General features: G+C 57.7%; 1 protein-coding gene across 1 annotated transcript in view; it reads left to right on the top strand.

Moving 5' to 3' along the window:
• LOC148218217 (uncharacterized) overlaps window positions 1-22,298 on the top strand; it is a 404,528-nt gene that overhangs the window by 327,505 nt on the left and 54,725 nt on the right. The window contains 1 exon segment of the mRNA XM_088157926.1: window positions 2,191-2,506. Within this exon segment, the coding sequence (XP_088014052.1) occupies window positions 2,191-2,506 (316 nt within the window).

The following is a 22,298-nucleotide window of genomic DNA, read 5'->3' as shown; positions in this document are numbered from 1 at the left end:
CCCCCTCAGTGCCTGGGGGTGCTCATCCTCTGACAGCTGCTGAGCTTTCTGCTAAATCATTCCTTTCTGCACTGACCCAAGGAAAATGCTTAAAAGCTAATCTGGATGCTTGCCCGTCCAATGCCCATTTCCCAGCTGTTCCTTCGTGCTGCTCCTTGTGCTGTGGCTGCCGTGGCCAGCCCGTATCCCAGAGCCGGTGCCTGTCCTGCCGCAGTGTCCAAACGCGGCCCCCCCGGCGGGCAGGGCCGGCAGCTCCACGGGGCCGGGCAGCGGCCGGGGCGTCCCGCAGCCTCCTGGGGGCCGGGGGCCACTGCCGGGCCTGCAATTGCCGGGGGGTGCTGGGCTCAGGCAGCGCCCGGCGCTGAGCCCCGGCTGCCCCACAGCCCCGGCCCGGCCCCGCAGCTCCCCACAGGCCCCCAGCCCGTGCTCCCGGTGCCGCCCCTCTGCGCCCGCTCCTGCCGCTGCCCAGCACAGAGAAACCCCCTGCAATCCTGACCTCCTTGTGTGCCTGTCCTGGCAACCGGGGATACAAAGGATCTGCATCAGCTGGCAACTTTGGAGGATAAGAGCCTGCTGAAAAACATCCCCATCCTCAGTATTTTTCTCTTCCTCCTCTTTTCCATCACCCTTTTTCTTCCCACATAGATTGCTCCTGCTGCATCTTGCCTGAACCATATTCCTGCACACTCCCCTTCACCCAGTCCCTTCCCAGCACACCAACACCATCCATCCCCTGTTGTCTAAATCCCTTCTGGACTTCCCTTATTGCCCCTCTGTGTGTCCATGTCCTTGATTACCTCTGGGAGAATGTGCAAACTCCCTTAAAATGCTCCCCAGGGACCCTTCAGAGATATTTTGGGATCATCATCCCTTTTGCCGGCATCCCTTCCTGGCCTTCCCTTTCTTCCCTCCATGGGTGCCCTGTAGTCACTGCTGAGATTTTCAGTGCTCTCTGGCTGCCGACTCTTCCCAGCCCCCCTGATCTGTCACTCGTCTGTCTCCTGGCCCCAGCGCCCCCCGGCAGGGCAATTTGGGGAGGTGGGAGGGGGGGAGCGCCAAGGCCGGGCCCCCCCGCGCTGTGGTGGCGGCAGCGGCTGCAGTGGGGAGCGAGTGCGGGCGGGAGCGGCCGAGAGCCCAGCGCTGCCCCAGCCCGAGCTGCCCCAGCTCCATCGCTGCCCCTGCGCTGGGATGCTGTGGGTTTGGGGGGAAGAGGGAGCCGGCAGTGGGTGCTGGGCCTGGGGGCAGCAGGAGGAGGGAGGGACAAGCAGAGTTGAAGAACAAAATGATCAAACGATGCATATGGGAGGAGAAGGTGGGATTGTGCAGGAGAAGGAGGAATAGTAGGAGGAACAGGAATGTGAGGAAAAGCAGAGACACAGGAAGAGCAGAAATGGGAAGCAGCACAAGATTCCAAACCTACAGCGTCCCTCCAGTCCCAGCGTGTTGGCCCCCCCCTCCACATTCAGCAGGTGACTGGAGAGGGGGATCCACCATTTTCAGAGGGGTGAACCTTGTTGTTTCTGAGCTTTATTGGGCTAAGACGTGGTGCTTTGTTTTTTTGCTGGGCCTGAATCTTTGTATTTTGCAGGGGGTTTGGCTGAGTCTTGCTTTTTTGGGAGTTTTTGATCTATGTCTTGATATTTGGAGGATTTTTGTGATCAGTCTGGGTGTTTGGGAGGTCCTTACAAACACAGGATGCCCAGTGTCTTCCTCAGCTGCACATCAGTTGGAAGAACCGCTAGCTCAAGGCAGTCCCCTCTTGTTTTTTCCCCAAACCAGGATTCTTCATTCGCATGGGGTGGGCAGATGGCGGAGGAGGAAAATTTCCTGGGATCCCTCAGGAGGAGGGGCTGCAAACCTAGCCTAGCGAGCTGTGAGGAGGAAAGACCTTCCCTGAGCCGGGAAGGCGGCCGGAGATCCAGGCAGAGCTCAGAGCTGGTGGAGAAGCCTCATGGAAGGCAGAAGCCCCACAAGTGCTTGGAATGTGGGAAGGGTTTCAGCTACAGCTCCCATCTGATCCAGCACCAGATGATCCACACTGGGGAAAAGCCCTATGAGTGTGAGGAATGTGGGAAGGGATTCAGAGACAGCTTCCATCTGATCCGGCACCAGATGATCCACACTGGGGAAAAGCCCTACGAGTGTGGGAAATGTGGGAAGAGCTTCAGAGACATCTCTGGTCTAATGCAGCACCAGGTGATCCACACAGGAGAACGGCCCTACACCTGCTTGGAATGTGGGAAGAGCTTTGGACACATCTCCAACCTGAGAAAACACCAGCGCATCCACACCGGGGAGAGGCTCTACAAGTGTCCCAAGTGTGGGAAGAGGTTTCAGAGAAGCTCCAATCTCCTTGTACATGAGCGGATTCACACAAAGGAGAGGCCCTTCCGCTGCCCCGACTGCGGGAAGGGCTTCAGGCACAACTCCCATCTCATGAGGCACCGGCGCATCCACACTGGGGAGAGGCCCTACGAGTGTCCTGAGTGTGGGAAGAGCTTCTCACAGAGCTCTCACTTGACCAAACACCAACGGAGTCACCACTAAGGGAAGCCCTGTGAGTGCCCTGAGTGTGGGAAGAGCTTCGTGCTCTGCTCCAGCTCCATCCCCCATGGGAGGATCGGTGTTGGATGATCCCCAGTGACCCCCGTTGGGCAGGGCCCTGGTGATCCATGGTCCTGGTGATCCGTGTTGGGAAGACACCTGGCTGGGGGGGCTGTGCATCATCCTGTCTCCCTCTGGGCACCTGGATGAATGCAGGGACAGGAACGTCCATCGGGATGGAAACCAACATTGGGAATTCCTTGGGGAGAGTGAATTTGTTGATGTTCAACCCCAGAAAATCTTCTGTTTTCAGTCCTGTCTTGGTGGTCTTTTCCATCCCCAGAGATTCCAGGATTTTGATTTTGATTTTTGATTTTTTGATTGTCCAAGGATGTTTTCCACAGAAAAATGGTGATGAACTGGGGCAAAGACCAAGATTTTGGAGACAGTGGGGTGGAAACACCTCCAAAAGCATTCTTCCCTCACTCCTTCCCTGCTGGATTCTCAGCCAGCATGGACACAGAAATCCTTTTATTTTGGGCTGGATTTGCTTTTCATTTCTCTTCATCTCTTTAAAACATCCAATCTTGGGATAAAAATAAAGACACAGAACTGAGACTTGGGTAGGGAGAAAGACACGGTAGTACACAGACATGGAGAGTGACATGGGGACACATGGACATGGACGGTGATGTGGCCATTCCTGGGGACATGGGGGGACACAGGCATGGATGGAGATGTGGGGGACAGTGACAGGGATGGAAACATGGTGGGGACACAGCCATGGGTGAGGACATGGTGGGACATGGCCAGTGACATGTGGGGACACGGCCACGGCCGGTGCCATGGGGGGAACTTGCAGGGGCTGTGGGGGATGCTGGCTTGGAGGGAGTTGAGGGTTCCTGGCAGGGACTTGGGGCTCGCTGAGGCCTTTGGGGACCCCAGGCCGAGCGGCTCCGGCTGCGCTGGGAGACCCTGGCGGAGGTTCTGGGGCAGCTGCTCAAGGACCCCCTGCCCTGGAGCCCCAGCCGGGCATTGGGCTCCTGGAAGGGAATGAACGTCCTTGTCCGCAGCAGGGAAATCCCAGCACCCCCAGGGTGTCGGGGGCAGCTGAGAGGCCACAACAGGGAGAGGAAAGCCAGACAGAGCTGTTCTCCAAAACTACACCCCAAAAATCCCAAAATTCAGGGATTCCTTCCAGAAAGAAGCTTTCAAGAGGTGCCTGAATTGAGGGAAAGGGGAATGGGACCCCAAATGTAGCAGGAGGGGCCTGAAGGCATTAAAAACAAGCATGGACGATGGGAGTGTTTGACTGGGGGGCAGTGGGGAAGGGGTGGGTGAGCAGGGGAAAAGAAGGGGAACCCTTATATAGTTGGGCAGGGGGATGGGACCCACAAATTGCATTGGGAGGGGTCCCAGTCCTTGTCCTTTCTAGTCCTGCTTCCTCTCCATCCCTTCTCCCAGTCCTTCCTGAGCCCTCCTCCTCCGCCTCCATCTGTTTCATGCTCGCCCGGAGCCTAGTGCTCATCCTTGCCCCCCCGTTTTCCCAACATCATCCTATCCCATGGTAGGAGCTGGGATGGAGCCAGGGCAGGTCGGGCTGGGGCAGCGCTGGGCTCTTGGCTCAGCCTGGGCGCCCCCCATGTGCCCCCTCCCCAAATTCCCCTGTTTGTTTATTGGGGTCCTGGCACCTTTAGGGTTGGGTCGGTGCTGTGTTGTGTTTCAGGGTCCTCCCAAGGTCCCCCAGAGCGGGGTGACAAGGGGGGGACACGACCATTCCTGGAAGTCCCCATTCCCAATCCATGCCAGGGCCTGTTCTGCCCCCTCCCCAACCATGACTCCCCCTGTGAGGTCCCTCCAAGTCCTTCCCCAATAAACAGGACCAGGCAAACTGGGAAGCTTTATTGGGAATACTGGGAGCAGCCGTTCGGGGGCAGAGTGACACCGGGCTGGGGGTCCCCGGGGGGAGCACACACGTTCACCCGAGTCCCGCTGGCCCCAGACAGGTGAGCTCCCAGCACCACCAGTAGCACCAGTAGGGCCCCAGCTCCCCCGACACGCCCCATGCCCAGCGCCGGGCGGTGCCGCCAGCCCCAAAGCAGCCGCGCTGTGCCCTGGGGGGGTCCCCGCGGCCCCGCCCCACGCGGCACTGGGAGCACCAGTCCGGACCAGTTGGAAGCGTGGGCGGGCGGCACCAGAACCCACGGAAGTGAGTCCACCACAAGGCGTTTAGAACCCCCAAAATTGGCGGAAAGCATCAGGATTCTCCCAAAAAAGGGGTCACATCTGCCCCTAAACTAACCGGGAAATCCCCCAAAGCGTTTATGACCCTCTAAAACTGGTGGAAAGCACCAGGATCTTCCCTAATATCGGCTTCTGTGCTAGTTACACCTGGGGAGAAGAAGCTCAAGAGAGAAATTCTCTGTGTGAGAACTCCCTCTGGGAGTTGATGGGACCAATTGGAGGCTGGTTTGGTTATTGACAGCCTGAACAACCAATTGCAGAAAGTTAGTTCGCTCGGTGAGCACACATTTTGAAGGCGGTAACCCGGGAAAAAACTCTCATTCATTTCCGGTGGCTGAGCAGGTAACAACGGCCCAGCCCGGGCTCCCTCCCATGTGGGGGGAGCTCGGGAGGCCGCTGGGCCCCGTTTGCAAACCAGGGAACCCGATGGCCGGGGGGAGGAAAGGCTCATTGATGAGACCTTAGCCCGGCTTCCTCCCCTACGAGCCCGCGGCTCTGGGGGGGCCCGGCTCCTGCTGCTGGCTCGGAGCAGCTTTGGAGGGGCCGAGCCCGCCCAGCCCCCGCACGGCCTGGGGGAGGCAGCCGGGCCCTGTCTGGAAGCAGGGGTGGCCATGGGCAGTGCGGGGCTGCAGCAAGCTCCAGAAAAGCTGATTAACATCTCAGCCGCCCCCACACCCAGCGCCGTGACTTCTGTGGGAAACTTTAACTCTTTAGTGCTCAGGTAAGATTTTGCAGACCTCCGGCTTTCCTTTGAATATGAGAGGGGGAAAAGGAGATGCTCCAAAGTCAGTGAAGCAAGAGCTAAGTTTCTTTAGACGGAAGGAGAATGAGGAGATGCTGTGAAGATGGCTGAAAATTACTTTTGTAAGATTTTAGGGATGAACTGATGAATATTCCTATAAACCATGGAGAAAGACACGGGGAGGTTGGAGATGTTCCATTTGATAGATTGTTAATCAAAGGCATCTGTGTTGAGAATCCTTCGCCCCGAGGAGAAAAGGGGATCTCTTTTTCTGGAGATGGAGCATGAACAGAGAGAAAGAGAGATGAAGAAAATGTTTGGTTTGGAACAGTTAATTCTTAAAAGTAAATACCCCATGAGTATGGCCCATAAGCACAGCTTTGGGAAAGCTGTGAAGATGGGAGGAACTTCACTACTTTGCAAGTTTTTTCCCGGGCAGATGCAAATGGTGAAAGTGAAGCCATGAGAGGACTGTTTTTTTCCCTTCTTGTGGTGAAGTCCCTATGGCCTGACAAGAGGAAACTTCTCTCTCCAAAGTGAACTGAAAAGGACTATTTAAGTTGGGAACTGACTGAAGTAGTTTTTTGTATGTTTGTTTTGTTGTTATGAAGGTTGGGAGAGGGAAGGAAGGAGTGCTCTAGAGATCTTATTCTGAATTTGCTTTTCTTTCTCTTTCTTTGTGTAGTTAATAAAGTTTTTTATACCCTTTCTAAGTTTTAGGCCTGCCTTGCTCTTTTGCTCCTGGTTCTGTCTCACAACAGAAAAATTAGTATATTTAAATTGGCAAAACTATAACAATGGAGGAGAGTGTCAGCAGCTGCAGCTAAGGGCTCGTGTCCCATCAGAGTCTCTAACGATGGCACCAACGCTGCTGCCTTGCAACAGCCGACTCTGGAAGGCGAGTGTGCCCTCGAGCAGAGCCGCTGAGGTCAGTCAGGGGGACAGGCTGCAGCTGAAGCTGCCAAGCATTGTTGTGATTCTGGCAAGTCAAGAGAAAACCATGGTGACCACTTTCCCTGACACCCTTTGCCAAGCCACAAAAAATTGTGCCCATAGCATCCCCTCTTTTGGCATCCTGTCTGGTGTGCATGTCTTCCTGAGGAGGTACAAGCCTTCTGGATGCTGCTGTTCCTGTGCACACTCTGGTCATTTTTCTCTGGTGTCCAGAGCCACGTTGACAGCAGGAGCTCTGCAGGCCAGCTCCAGGAGACATCGTTCTTGCCATGGTGGCAGCAGCTCTGTGGGTCCCGACCTCAGTGTCAGGGGAGTCTTGGCCACACAGCACAGTGGCCTGGACAGCTCTGGGGACCCGGGCTGATCGCCAGCGCTGCCACTTCCCACTGCTCCTCGCCTGCAGCAGCCAGTGGCCGTGCTCCAGCAGGACCTCCTTGTCCCTCCCTGCCCCTCCTTGTCCCTGGCCAAAGCAGCCTGGGCACCTCGGGGCTGTCCCCACCGTCCTGCTGAGGCCAGGCCTCGAGGGCTTCTGCCACAGGCACCAGAGACGCGTCGGGGAAGCGCCAGAGCAGCCGGCTGGCAGGAAGAAGGTGGCTGTCTGGGGGCTGCTTATGGCCTCTGCCACCCAGTTCCTCAGGGCTTCCCACCAACCCATCCACACAAGTCCTCCTGGCCCATCACAGCCTCCCGCCACCCAGCGCCACACGCATCCCCGTCACGCCTTCCCACTGCCTTCTCCGGGCAGGCCTTGGCAGCACCGCAGCCCTTCATGGCCTCCCACTGTCCCGTGCCCTCCACGCCTCCCCCAGGCCTGCCTGGCTGCTGAAGGAGCTCCAGAGGAGCCGCATCAAGAGGCACCTCAGAGCCCTCAGCAATCCAGCCAGCAACACACGGGCAGGACACAGATGGCGCTTCCAGGCTGGCAGAGGGGTGCTGGCCATCTCCAGGGACCGGTCTCTCAGGGATCCCCGCCGCAGCTCCGGCCTCTGCCCGCCCGCTCTGTCAGAAGCCTTAAGGCTTCCACAGAACCACCAAAGGCCAAGGGCCTTTTGGCCACTTTCCCTTCCACACCGCACGCTTGGCCAACTTGGCGAGCACAAGCACCCTTTTTGCCCTCTTCCCCATTGGCCTGAAGACTCTGGGCACCAAAAGAAAGCTCCTGGACCTCTGTGTATGACAACAGCAATTTACTAATCCTACAGTGGCGTGAAACAAAGTGCTTGCAGAGCAGAGGTGTTCCCTGCAGGCTCAGGTGGTCCCAGCAGACGCAGCCTCCCAGATCAGTTCTCCACAGTGCTCACGCAGGACAACCAGCCCCGGCGACACAGGAAAGGCCGTGACTTCCAGAGGCGGCGGAATCCATCTCGCATCTGCTGGAGTCGGGAGGAGGGAATGCTCTGTACAACTCTGGTGATGTACAGAGTCTGAAGAGCCAGGCATGAGATGGCAGGGCTGGTGTCATCTGTCATGTCCTGAAGGGCTGGAAGAGAGAGGAACAGAGCCACAGTCAGAGCCTGCATCTGCAGGGACCTGGGGAGACCCTCCTGCCCCATCCATCCCACACGGCAGCTCTTGCCATGGCCTGGAGGAAGCAGGAGACAGCAAGGATCAGCTGGAAGGCGCTGGCCACGAATGTCCCTCCCGCAGGCCCCTGGAAGGTCTCTGTGCTCTGCCCACGCCGCCCCTCGTGCGCGCAGGGAGCAGAGCCCTCCCAGCCGGGGCAGGGAACGCAGCTGCCAGCGCCAGCCCCCGCTGACAGCCCGCTGGCCTCACTCACCCCTGCACATGAGCTGCAACTCTCGCTGCTGCTCTCTCAGGAACCGCCCGGCCATCCCTGCCAACACAGAGCCTGTCACGGCCCCAGCCGCACAGCTGCCCCGCAGCGGCGCTGCCAGCCCTGCGGCCACAGCAGCGCCTTCCCCTGCAGGGCTCAGGCCGGGCCCTCGCCGCATCCTGACGCCCAAGGACACGGCTGCGAGAGGGCGGCAGCGGCGCCGAGGGCAGGCGGGGCTCCAGAGCCCCGGCCCGGATGGCGCTGCCGGGGCAGCAGGCGGGGCTGGGGCCGAGCTGCGGCGGGGCGGGGAGGGAGCCGGGCTTGTGGCTCACCAAGAAACCTGAGGGCCGCCTCTCGCAGGGGCTCCTGTGGGCTCCGCAGGTACGGCAGCGCCTGGCGCAGCAGCTCGGCCGCTCGGCTCCTGTCCTGTGCCAGCTGGAGAGAGCGGCAGGGCACGGAGGGAAGGGTTGGCGCGGGCTCTGTCCCTTGGCCCCGGCCTGCCCTGCCCGCACAGCCCTGAGCGGGGCAGAGGGCCCGGCAAGCCGCGGGCTTGATGGAGCTCGGGGCTCCATCAGCTCCGGCCCTGGGGCCAGAGGAGCCTGGAGAAGAGCCCGCGTGGGCAGCCCAGGGAAGGGGGAGCAGCGTTCTTACCAAGCACTCGCCAAACCTCCACATGTGATCCGCCATCAGCAGGTGCTCAAGATCCCTCCTCTTCAGGAAGCTTAGTGCTGAAAGCAGCGTTTCACAAGAGGCCTGCAGAGCAGCAGAGACCCAGAGATGGCACCGCAGCCCAGGGCACAGGACCTGCCTCCCTGTGCCAAGGCCAGGAGGAGGCTGGAGCCCTTGAGGTGCCCGGGTGCAGGGAGACAGCTGAGCCCCCTGCCAGGAGGACAGCAGCGCCCAGGAGTCCTCACCTCTGCCACACGCATGTTCTCATTGTGGCAGTTGAAGAAGAGTGGCAGCAGGCTCTTGCTCACAAGCATCTTGAGGGGCTTTTTACCCTTGGCCGCTACCAACCTCATCACCTCTTGGAAGAGGCGAATGGAGAGCAGCTGTACATGGCGGTTGTCCTGTTGGAAAGGAAGCAAAAGCCCTCCTCATCAGCTGCTCCAGGCCCCTCTGTGCACAGGCCCAAAAATCCACGGGGCACCACACTTGGGGACAGCACCCAGTGGCCGTGGCTGGGGGCACAGAGCCTTACGTTGTCCAGCAGTGGCCAGAGCACGCCAGCCAGCCGCAGGGCGATGGGGCTGGGTATTGCGAGGTGTCTGTGCGAGAGCAGAAAGCTGAGCACCGCGACGGTCATCTCAACGATGTCTTCATCTGCATCCCGCAACAGGTCCACAAGGCTTTCTGTCAGGCTGTACATTCTAATGTTCTGCACGGAAGACAAGGCAGGGCAAGCCCACGCTGCTGCTGCTGCTGCTGCCGTGGAGCCCAGGGGCCGAAGGGCTGTCCTGAAGCACTCGGGCAGCTGAACAGCAACGCAGGAGAGCTGGGAGCAGCTGCCACAGCTCCCAAAGCCCAGCCAAGCCCAAGGGGCTGCTTTCCCCAGCCCCACGCTGCCAGCACAGCTTCAGCCGCTGCTGTCTTCTCACCATCGAGGGGTCCTTGCTGAGCTGCACGAGGCCTCTGAGCACCAGGCGACGCATCTCCCTGGACGTGCTCTGCAGGCGCCTTGCCATGATCTCCAGGAGGCTGTCACCCCATTCATTGATGTCCAGGAAGTCCAGGACCTGAAAGGCACAAAGCAGTGACCGGGGTGCCCAGCTGGCAGGAGCTCAGAACTGCACAGGGCTGAGCCAAGGCAGCAGCACAGGGCACGGGCACCGTCCCAGGCAGCTGCGGCTGTGAGAGGGCAGAGAGGTGGGAGGCAGCTCAGCTGTGCTGCCCATGGGGCTCACCTCCACAAGGAACGCCATGGCAGGCAGCTGCCAGTCTGAAATGTCTTGGCTGAGGAGCTCCAAGAGGCAGGAGATGAAGCTGCAACACCAGATCATGGAGACACAGCGCATCTCCCTGGTGGAGGGGAAAAGGCATCATTGCCCCTGAGCCGAGAGGGCAAAGCTCTCCCAGGAGTGACCCACGGAGCTCTGGTCTTTTCCCAAGCACCCCGTGGGCACTTTGGGAGGCGGCTGTTCCCGGGCACCCTCCTGTGCCAGCCTTTTCCAGTCTGCTCGTCCGTCTCTTTGTGACAAAGCCCTCTCACCCCTGCCCATGGGAACTGTGTGGGGCACCCTGGGCACAAGTGCCGGGGGCAGCAGGGAGAAGGGGGTCTCACCTGGCCAGGAGTCCCACTGCATAGTGGTGGGTGTCAGTACAGAGCAGCGTGTCCCAGCCAGCCTTGCCTTCCATGGCTACCACAACACGCTCACACTGCACTCGGCAGAGCAGGACCTTCAGGGTCTGCACTGCAAACCTGTGTGCAGAGCAAAGCCCAGGTCATGCTGGCAGCCCTGGCTCCTGCCTTGGAAGGGATGGGGAGACTGGGAGGACTGGGATGGAGCACCTTTGGGGGTTGGTGGCAAGGCCCAGTTGCTCCTGGCACCCCTTCCAGAAGGTATCAACCTCCTCTGGCGTATCCAGTGCGCTGATGTAAACTTGGAAGAGCAGACACAGAAAGAGACGGGGAAAATACTCCAACACTATAGGAGGGCACCAGGTCAGGTTGAAGACCCTCCACAGTGTCACGGTTGCCTGCAAAATATGAACCACCCAGAGACAACACTCAGTGCCAAGACATCCGTGTGGCAGGGCCCGAGCATGCCAGGGAGAGGCCGGGGGAGACACCTCGGGGGCGCCCAGCCTGGTGCCCCTGAACCTTGCCCCTAAGGCAGGTTTCAGCGCAGTGCCTGAGGCAGAGAGATGCAGCTGGGGGGAGGACAGAGAGCTAGCTGCTGGAGAGGTGGCCTAGGGGCAAGCAAAGGTCAGTTGCAGGAACTCACAGCCAGGGCAAAGACTCCTGTGCTGTCCCCATCGGAGGTGTACACACTGTCCACTGGCCAGGCGTTCAGCACATTGAGGAGTATCTGCAGCGCTGGCTCCGCAGTCCCAGTGGAGGACATGATCACTCCCCACATGGCCGTAGCAGCTCTGTGGGGTCAGAGCTCTGTGTCAGGGGGGTCTGGGCCACAGCACTGTGGCCTGGGCTGCTGCAGGGGCCCGCGCTGGCCGTCAGCCCTGCCTCTGCCCACTGTCCCTCGCTGGCAGCACCCAGCCAGCCCACGGGGGTGCAGGCATCTTGAGGGGCAGGGAGGGAGCGTGGCAGCACGCTCAGGGGCTGACATGGCAGCACTGGCAAATGGAGAAGCCAGAGGCTCCTGGAACTGTCCCCCTGTGTGGCAGTCACCAGGGACAGGCTCTACAGGGTAACGGGCCGGGGAACCCTAAACCCTCAAGGCAGGTGGGGCTGCCGTACCTGTCACCCGATGGGGCCCAGCGCAAGAGAGTCATCAGCACATCGCAGGGGTATTCCCTGGTCAGCTCCAGAAGGGCCTTGTCCAGCCTGTGCCCAGCAGACTCATTGGCCGTGAGCCACTTGTGGATGTACCTCACCATGGCTGGCACCTGCAGAAGGCCCGGGGAGACTTGAATACCTGCCCGAGCAGCAGGTTCCCCAGCTCCCCCTGAGAAGTGCTGCCCTTCCCACCCTATTGGTCTGGGCCTCAAAGACTGAAGGAACCCAGCAGAGCTGGCTTGAGGTGCCACACTATTCCTGGCTACAGGCTGCTTACTTGCTTTGGATTGGAGACACCCTTCTCCACAAGCAAATCCAGCATGGCAGCCCCGGTCTCAGCAGTGAAGAGGGGAAAGTTTGCCAAGAGCCCAGTGCCCACACCAGTGGTCTCTTCCCGCCAAATGCACATGATGAATTCATAGATCATCTGCAGGAGAAGGGCAGGAAGAGAGGGAGAATCCATGGAGTGCTCCAAGCACGGTGCTGGGCTGAGCAGTGACAGCAGGCCCAGCCCAGGTGGGGATGGCTGCAGTACCTGCGCTGTTCTGCGGAAGCGGCCACGGGCAGGGTCCTGCTCTTGTGTCGGGTCCATGGCGGCACCTGGCAAAGAGCGAGCGCAGCCAGGCCTGAGGGGCTGTGGGAGAGGCCGGAGAACACAGGCCAGCCCTGCATTCCCAGGCAGGGACAGCCCTGGGATGCTCCAGGGATGGGGTGTGGCTGCCAGGGGGTTCAGCCCCAGCTCCTCTTCTGTCCTATCCATGGGCATGTTGGATGGGATGGGATGGGATGGGATGGGATGGGATGGGATGGGATGGGATGGGATGGGATGGGATGGGATGGGATGGGGCTAAGCTGGCTGCAGGCACCAGCCCTGTGACCCAGCTCTGCTACTCACCCTCCTGCAGCAGCTGGATCTGCTCCAGCTCTTCAGGCTGCTGTGCTGAGGGAGCTGCAGCCTCCTCCTCCTCCTTCACCCAGGCCAGCTTGGGCACTCTGGGTGGTGTCTGCTCCATGTCACTGTTTGGAGTTGGGACTGCTTGCAGGAGAGATGTCTTGGAAAAGCTCCAGATGAGCAAGTGCTGCACTTGTGCCTTGTAGGCAGCTGCAACAGAGAAGCCTTGGGAAGGCTACAGGACACCGTGTCCTGCAGTCTGTCCTCGAGGCCACCTGCAGAGGAAACGCTTTGGAAAAGCTCCGGGTCAGTAGGGAACAAGCTGGCTGTGTGGGGGCTCCTCACAGCACCGCTCTCTCCGTCCTGTCCCAACGAGTGCACCGAGCACTGTGGTGTGGCCGTGTCACCGCCAGCACCTATGTCACGATGTGTCACAAAGGGTCACCCTTGTACGCTCTGTCCCTTTCCTATTGCACGGTGACCACGGTGCACTGTGTCACAAAGAGCCCTAGGACACACCTCCACGTGCCCTGGGGACACCCACACCCCCCCAAAGTGGCCCAGCTTGCAAGGAAGACGTTCCCCCAAGGTTCGAGGACAGCCCAACAGGGATTTTAGGAATGGCTCAAACAACAAGCAGATGCTCCTCTGCTCTGCCTGCTCAGGGCAGCAGAAGGAGCCCCCACGGTTGCCGATGCAGCTGCAGCAGGAAGGGCATCGGGGCCTTCCACAGCAGCTGCCAGGGCCTCTCTGGGACAAGACCCGGTGCTGGGTGGCCGTCACACACACAGGAGTGTGACACAGACACGGGACGTATGGCCCAGGGCACGAATGCTGCTCTGAGCCCTGGGAGCAGTGAAATCAGCAGGTGTGGCAGAGTCCCTGCCAAAGGAGACCTGCCGCCCCCAAGGCCTGCCAATGCTGGTGCCTGCTCCTGCCACAGAGACCTGTGTCCCCTGGGGACTTCTCTGCCAGAGGACAGCCAAAGCCCCCGTGCATTGGTGTGTGTGCTCCTTTCTGCAGGCGGCTGTTGGCAGGAGCACCTGGTGGCAACACTTGGTCTCTGTCAGAAGCTGTTGCTCCTTCCTGGAATGATTTTTGCTTGGAAGTGATTGTGTGCAGTGTCCACGCATCTCCCCAGCCCATCACTGCCTCACACACGAGGTGACCACCAAGCCACTCTCCGGCCATCTGACCCGCAGCTGAGCCCTTCCCAGAGTGCCCGCACCCGCAGGGAGCGCAGGGCTGGATTTGGCCGCCAGAGAGTTGGTGACCCTCGTGAGATCCTCGGTGCATTTAATTCCTACAGGAGTGTGGGCACCGCTGGGAAATGATCTGCATGCCTTGTTAATTGGATGTTCTTCCACCGCTAGCCTGGGGCAGGATCTCTCCCGGTCCTCCTCTCAACTCCCGGGCCTCTCCTCAGCCAATCAGAGAAGGCACCAAAATAATTGAGCCAATCAGAGCGCGCGGCGCTGATGACTCCTCAGGCAGTCCCAGAGCGCCCAGAGCTCCTCACCTGGACTCCACCCGCGCCCTGCCCCCAGCGCCCCCCGCCAGGAGAATTTGGGGAGGGGGGTATCGCGTTTTATCTTCTTTTTTGTTTTTCTAGAGTCGAGATTAAATGCTCGAGAGACGGAATTTCGTGTTCGGACTCAGATGTTTATTAATTCTTATCTATATTACAGTGAGTTCAACAGCACTTACAGCTAACAGGCTAAAAATGGCGACGGATCTCTCTCTACAAAGGTTTTTAAGGGCCAATGAGTCCAATTAAAAACAGACACCATAATAGCCCAAGAACCAATCACCCATGACCTGCAATGTGGAATTATCTATCTAATTACAAAAGTACCACCTAGACCCGCGAAGAAATTGAAGTAGAAAGAAACCTCCGCCCTAAAATCTCCATCTGGTTTAATATATATTACTATATTCTAAAATCACAAATTCTAAATTTTCCACTATGTGACACTGCACATTTCTATTCAAACCGCACACCAGTGATCCCAGATCTATCACTGAATTCTGGAAACCTTCTTCCCAGCGTCAGGTCAAAAGCAGTGTTTGCCGGGGGATCAATGCCTGTCAGCACAGAAAGCCCAAACCCCTCAGTTTCCAGGGTTCCAACAGGGGGGAGGTGTCAGAGCCTGCCCGGCGCTGGCCATGGGGCGTGTGGGGCAGCTGGGGCCCTACTGGTGCCACTGGGAGCCCCCCGGGCTGGGGGCGCGGAGCTCTCGGGTGAGCGGGAGGGGCGGGAAGGGAAGTGGTGGGAACGGTGGGGAGAGAAAGGGAAATGGGGAGGTGGGACCCCCAAACAGATGTTGGGGGGGGGGGGGGGCTGGAGACTGGGGAGTGTTGGGAAAGGGGGAGGAAAATACAGAGAAGGGTGGAAAAGAGGAACTGGGACTGCAGGATGAAGGGTCCCATGGCAGCCGTGGGGCACTGGGGGTGCGGAGTCGCGGTTGCCCCGGAGCTCTTGGCTACTGTGGGCTGCTGGGGGGCTGCTGGGGGGACACCCCCGGACCTGTGTCCTGCACACACAGCGCTGTTCCAGGAGATGGTTTAGTCCGAGTGTCACTTCATTCACGGCACCGACCGGCTGAGGTTCGTGGAGGGGAACATCTCCAAGCGGGAGCAGTTCCTGCACTTGGGCAGCGATGTGGGGCTGCACGTGGGGACACCTCCTTTGGGGACAAGGCTGCCAGGCACTGGAACAGCGACCCGCAATGGATGGAGTACAGACGGGCTGCGGTGGACAGGCACTGCCGGCACAACTACGAGTTGTCCAGCCCGTTCCTCGTGGAGCGCAGAGGTGAGCGTGGGGCAGAGCGTGTCCCCTCGGGCCCTGCCCTGGGAATGACCCTGGAGTCCCTCAAAACCTCCCTGGGAATCACCCGAGACACGTCAGCCCTTCTTGTGCCCATCCCCGGGGTCTCCTGTCCCCTCAACCCAAGTGACTCCAGTTGCTCTCCCAGTCCATCCCAGTCTCTCCCAGTGTCCTCACGGTCATTCCCAGTGCCACTGGAGTCCCTCCCAATTCCTCTCGCTCCCCAGCCATTCCATTCCCAGTGCACTCCCAGACCTCCACCCTCTCTCCCAGTGCACTCCCAATCCCTCTAAATCTGTTCAAAGTCCTTTTCAGTCCAATCCCAAACCTCCACTCTTTCTCCCGTTCCCCAATCCACTCCACTCTCTCCCAGTGTTCCCCCACTTTCTCCACTTTCATCCCCAGTCCCTCTCACTTCCACAACAGCCCTCTTCCATTTCTCCTAGTCCCCACCCCAGCTGATCCCAGTGTGTCCCCGCTCTCTCCCAGCGCTCCCCAGTGTCCATCTCACTGTGGCCCTCGAGCTCCCAGCCCGGCCCCGGCTGCCTGCTCTGCTCCGTGATGGATTTCTGCCTTGCAGAGATCCAGCTGAGATGGTTCCAGGGCCAGTAGGAGCTCTCGGGGCATGTGGTGGCCACCAATCTGGTCCCTAATGGGGACTGGATTTCTACCAGCTCTTAGTGCTTCTGGAAACCCCCCTGGCACAGGGTCAGCTCCAGCTACCAGGTGGAGCACATCAGCCTGGAGCACGGCCCGGATCTCACAGTGTGAGCGGCGTGGGGGAGGCACTAGGGGAGCTGGGAGAGGGATTGACGTGTGCTGGGAGTAACTGGGAGGGAGTTTGAGATAGCCTGGATTAAAATCGGAGAATGGATCGGCGGTCTAGAATGGCTGAGAAGGAGTTTGAAGGATGCTGGGGAGGGTGAGATGGGGTTCTAGGGGTCCTGGAGAGCACTGGGAGGGAGTCTGGGGGTGCTGGGTATAACTGGGAAGGATTTGAGTGAGCCTGGAGGAGTTGGAAAAAGATCAGGGATTGGAAAGCAGGGGTTGGAATGAGGTTGGTTGTGCTGCAAAGAGACTGGGAGGATCTTCGTGAGTTCTAGTGTGGCTGGGAAGGGATTGGGAGTTGGTTTGGGGGTCCTGGGGCAGTGGGGGGCAAATGGGAGGGAGTTATGGCATTTTGAAAGGGACAGGAGGGGCTTTGGTGGGTCCCAAGGAAGTCAGGAAGAGATTAGAAGAATGTTTCAGGGAGCCCTAGGTGGTCTGGGGGAGATTGGGAGGATTCTTGGAGAGGCTTGAAATATCCGTGAGAGGTTTTGGGTGGCCCTGACCCCTGTGGTCGCCCAGAGATGCCGCCAGACGCCGCTCACAGCAATGTGCTGACGGAGATTGGTGGCTCCGTGTTGGGCTTCGTCTTCCTGGCACTGGGGCTCGGCTTCTACCTGTGCAAGAAGGTGAGGGAGGGACCCGGGGTTCATATTCCCCCGCCCCCAGAGTGTGTGTGCTCCTCCTGGGGACCTCCAGCCGGGTGTCACCCCCTTTTCTCTGCCCACAGAGTTCCTGAGCCGGCAGCGGCCGCAGCCCCTCCCCATGAACTTACGGAAGGCCAGGACCCCCTGCTCCATCCCCACACTGATTTTGGGAGGGTAGTGTGTCTCCCCCAGCCCTGCTGGAACTCTGCCTAAGCCCAGCTGCTCCCAGTGTTCCCAGTAAAGCTTCCCAGTTACACCCAGTTCATTTAGTGGGGGGTACTAGGAAAGGACTTGAGGGGACCCCGGGGTGGGGATCGTGACTGGGGGGGAGGGTGGGGTCCAGGTGGGGAACACTGGGTGCTGCGGGTCTGCCCGGCAACCGGTGAGTCATCACAGCTGCTCTCTCTGATTGGCTGAATCTTCTTCATCGCATTCTCTCATTGGCTGAGAACAGGGCCGGGAGTGAGAGAAGGAACAGGAGAGATCCCGCCCCGAGCACAGGCACGGGAACAACAGAGCCAGCCTGGGCACAGCGAGGGAATTTATTAACAATCAAATCACAGCGGGAGAAGGAAAAGGGAGAGAAATCTGTCCAACCCCTTCCTTCCACCCAACAGGAATCATCAGGACCACGGATCACCAGGGCTCTGCCCAACGGGGGTCACTGGGGATCATCCAACACCGATCCTCCCATGGGGGATGGAGCTGGAGCAGAGCACGAAGCTCTTCCCACCCTCGGGGCACTCGCAAGGCTTCCCTTAGTGGTGACTCCATTGGTGTCTGGTAAAGGTTGATCTGTCAGAAAAGCCCATCTCACACTCAGGACACTCGTAGGGCCTCTCCCCAGTGTGGATGCGCCGGTGGACAGTGAGGGTGGAGTTGCGGTTGAATCCCTTCCCGCAGTCGGGGCAGCGGAAGGGCCTCTCCTCTGTGTGAATCCGCTCATGTCTGAGGCGATCGGAGCTGGTGTGAAACTTCTTCCCACACTGGGGACACTCGTAGGGCCTCTCACCAGTGTGGATGCGCTGGTGGTATTTCAGGGCAGAGATCCACCCAAAGCTCTTCCCACATTCCAAGCAGGTGTAGGGCCGTTCCCCTGTGTGGATCACCTGGTGATGCATCAGATAAGAAATACTCCTGAAGCTCTTCCTGCATTTCCCACACTCGTAGGGCTTTTCCCCAGTGTGGATCATCTGGTGTCGGATTAGCTCGGAGCTCCACTTGAAACCCTTCCCACATTCCAAGCACTTCTGGGGCTTCTCCCCTCCAGGAGGCTTCTCCACCAGCTCTGAGCTCTGCCTGGATCTCCGGCCGCCTTCCCGGCTCAGGGAGGGTCTTTCCTCCTCGCAGCTCTCTGGGCTGGGTTTGCAGCCCCTCCTCAAGAGAGATCTCTGGGGCTTTTCCTCCTCCTCCATCTGCCAACGCCTTGGGAATGAAAAATCCTGGTTTGGGGAAAAAACAAGAGGGGAGTGCCTTGAGCTGGCGGTTCCCCCTTGCCCAAGTTCATCCCAGAAAATTATTGGCCATATTGTGTCTGTAATAACCTCCCAAACACCAAGATTCAGCTCCAAAATCCTCCAAACCTCAAGATACACATCAAAAACGCCCCACAAAGCAAGATTCAGCCAAAATCCCCTTGAAATACAAAGATTCAGTCCCCGCAAAAGAAATAAAGCACCAACTTTTACCCCAATAAAGCTTTCAAACACCAAGATTCATCCTTCAGAAAAACACAGATCCCCCTCTCTGGTCACCTGCTGCATTTGGAGGGGGGCAATGAACTTGGGGCTGCAGGGGTGAGGCTGTAGATAGAGGGAGGGATGGAAACTTCTGTTGCTTCTCTTTTCTGCTCCTCCTTCTCCTGTGTCCCTGCTTTTCCTCACATTTCTCTTCCTCCTAGTATTCCTCCTTCTCATGCACAATCCCACCTGCTACTCCCACATGCATCCTTTGACCATTTTGTTCTTCAACATTGCTTCTCCTTCCCTTCTCCTGCTGCCTCCAGGCCCAGCACCCACTGCCGGCTCCCTCTTCCCCCCAAACCCACAGCATCCCAGCGCAGGGGCAGCGATGGAGCTGGGGCAGCTCGGGCTGGGGCAGCGCTGGGCTCTCGGCCGCTCCCGCCCGCACTCGCTCCCCACTGCAGCCGCTGCCGCCACCACAGCGCGGGGGGGCCCGGCCTTGGCGCTCCCCCCCTCCCACCTCCCCAAATTCCCATCCAGGGGGGCGCTGGGGCCAGGAGACAGACGAGTGACAGATCAGGGGGGCTGGGAAGAGTCGGCAGCCAGAGAGCACTGAAAATCTCAGCAGGGACTGCAGTGGGATCTTCGGGGACTAAACATGGCAGGGCACCCATGGAGGGTAGAAAGGGAAAGCCAGGAAGGGCTCCGGGCCAAAGGGATGATGATCCCAAAATATCTCTGAATGATCCCTTGGAAGCATGTTGAGGAAGTTTGCCCATTCTTCCAGAGGTAATCAAGGAGAGGGAGACACAGGGGAGCAATAAGGGAATTCGAGAAGGGATTTAGACAACAGGGGATGGATGCTGTTGGTGTGATGAGAAGTGCAGGGAATATGGTTCAGGCAAGAAGCAGCAGAAAGAATCTATGTGGGAAGACAAAGAATGATGGAAAAGAGGAGAAAGAGAAAAATACTGAGAATGGGGATGTTTTTCAGCAGGATTTGATCCTCAGAAGTTGCCAGCTACTGCAGATCCTTTGTATCCCCGGTTGCCAGGACAGGCACACAAGGAGGTCAGGATTGCAGGGGGTTTCTCTGTGCTGGGCAGCGGCAGGAGCGGGCGCAGAGGGGCGGCACCGGGAGCACGGGCTGGGGGCCTGTGGGGAGCTGCGGGGCCGGGCCGGGGCTGTGGGGCAGCCGGGGCTCAGCGCCGGGCGCTGCCTGAGCCCAGCACCCCCCGGCAATTGCAGGCCCGGCAGTGGCCCCCGGCCCCCAGGAGGCTGCGGGACGCCCCGGCCGCTGCCCGGCCCCGTGGAGCTGCCGGCCCTGCCCGCCGGGGGGGCCGCGTTTGGACACTGCGGCAGGACAGGCACCGGCTCTGGGATACGGGCTGGCCACGGCAGCCACAGCACAAGGAGCAGCAGGACAAAGGAACAGCTGGGAAATGGCGATTGGACGTGCAAGGATCGAGACCAGCTTATAAGGACTTTCTCTGGGTCACTGCAGAAAGGAATGATTTAGCAGAAAGCTCAGCAGCTGTCAGAGGATGAGCACCCCCAGGCACTGAGGGGGCTGCAGGAGGGGCAGAAGAAGCCCCTGGAGCACTTGGTCACAAAGGCACAGCAGGGGAATACAAGAAGGGAGGAGGAAAAGGCCAAGGGGAAGGCAAAGGCCATGGCAGAGTTTCTACAGCCCCTGAGGGATGAACCCCAGGGCCCAAGGGGGCCCCAGCACCCAGGGGCTCTCACATCCTTACACCATCTTCAACCAGGTGCCCTCCTCACACTGACACCATTCAGTCCTTGATGGCAAAGATGCTTTCTGGGGATGCCCACTTACACAGGATGGTAAACTGGATTTTGCCTTTGAGTGGGAACATTCCTGGATTATGGGACACCAGAACTCCAGGGAAGGCAAAAATAGTGATTTACAGGTTGGGGAGAATGATTCTGAATAATGCATGAAGGTCTATGAATATGCAACATGTTGCTGCATTTAGGAAGTGTTTTATGAGTCAGTGTGTGCCCTTGGCTGAAGGCCAAGCATCCGGCCATTGTAACCTTTGGCCAGAGCCAGGGCAGATATTCAATTATCTCCCTTGGAATTGATCTTTGCAATTCCTTACCCTGGGAATTCCCCACCTAGTGCGGGCTGGAGATAAGGGATGGATATTTCAAGCAGTCTGTGGCCAGAATCCTGTCTCTTGTGAAATCTCTGCCACAGGAAGCTGGGCTGGCACAGAGCCTGCCTTGGCACTTTGCTGTTCACAGCATCCACCCAGGACTCTGCCTCTCAATTACACTCACACACTGGGCTGCCTGCGATTCCATTGTTGAAAAGTATACCAAATTTAAATTTTTTTAACATTCCATTTTACTAGTGAGGCTTTCTCTCAGGAAAGAAATTTTAAAAGGTTTTTTTTAAGGGATGTTGCACCACTCAACAGAGATGAGTTTAACATCTCAACTGACTGGGAATAGCCCAAAAGATACCAACAAAGAGAACGACATTCAACAAAACATCAAGGAAACATCAGCAAACATCAAGGAACACCCACCCCAGACACTGCCCCAACATAGATGGAGACACCTGGTCTGGAAAAGGCTGAGAAGGAAATCCAGGAATGTGGATCTAATTAACATCAGAAGAGGAGAAATCTGAGTGCAATAGGAAACCAAACACTAAAAACTACACAACCTGGAAGCAATAAACACTAAACCAATGGATTTCAATGGGTTCAGACTGTAAAATTTCAGGAAAAATCTAATAAAATTTACATCTCATGGAATGATTTTCTCTGCACACCCGGGCTATGTGTGGATGAAATTATTTCTGTTGCACATCCTGACCAGAATCAAGCAATGCCTTAACTCTCTAACACTAAAGATATTACTGAAGAGTTTTTTATTGTCCCTGCAGTTTCAGTGACAAGATTACACCGTGAGAAAAATTTTTCACATTAATCCTACTTTTAGATTGTCAGTTAGGTTTGGGCCAGGGGTGTGACAAGCAATTTTACTCCTAGGAGAAGAGGCAGAAAAGACTTGATTGCATTGGAATATTTTTCTATATATTTGTGGTGGCTCTTAATGACGGCAGAATTTTGGAATGGATCTTTAGAAGCTCACCTTTAAGTTGCATTTTGCAAACCTAGAAGAGTATTAATGGTGAGGCTTTAACGCATAAACTCTTAATAAAAAATCGTTAAAAAAAATAACGAAAAATAAAGCAGGTTGTGAGGGTGGACGTGTGAATCACCTAAAGGCTGCTCTGGAAGAAAATCCTAGTTCCAGGCAGCCAGGAGAGGAGTTTTAGAAATGCAAATTAACATTGCTCTGGAAAAGTGTGGACAATGCCCAAGGGCCTTCTTGCCAGGGGGAGGAATTTCCCTGAGTCCATCTGCCCCTCACCCCCAGCTCTGCCTGCTTGCACAGATGGAATTTGCACAACTAAAGGCAGAGCCCAGAGTGAGGATATCTGACTGCAACAGAAATTGGTTAAGCTGCAAAGGGAAACAGCAAACGGAGAATATTGAGCAAATTTCATGAAAAAAAAGTGTGTGTGGGGGGATCATCCCTCTCCCCAAAGCAATGAGGTGTTTTTGCTAGTCCAGAGAAATCAGTTGGGAATCCAAACATTTTGTAATTTCATAAGATAGAAGTGGTCAATTGATGCAGCCGTGGCAGGAGGGAGCACCCAAAAAAGGGAA

The sequence above is a fragment of the Sturnus vulgaris genome, unplaced genomic scaffold (assembly GCF_052056855.1).
Source record: "Sturnus vulgaris isolate bStuVul1 unplaced genomic scaffold, bStuVul1.hap1 Scaffold_194, whole genome shotgun sequence".
Lineage (NCBI taxonomy): Eukaryota > Metazoa > Chordata > Aves > Passeriformes > Sturnidae > Sturnus > Sturnus vulgaris.
The sequence above is the reverse complement of the archived record's forward strand: the minus strand, read 5'-3'. Positions and strand labels throughout refer to the sequence as shown.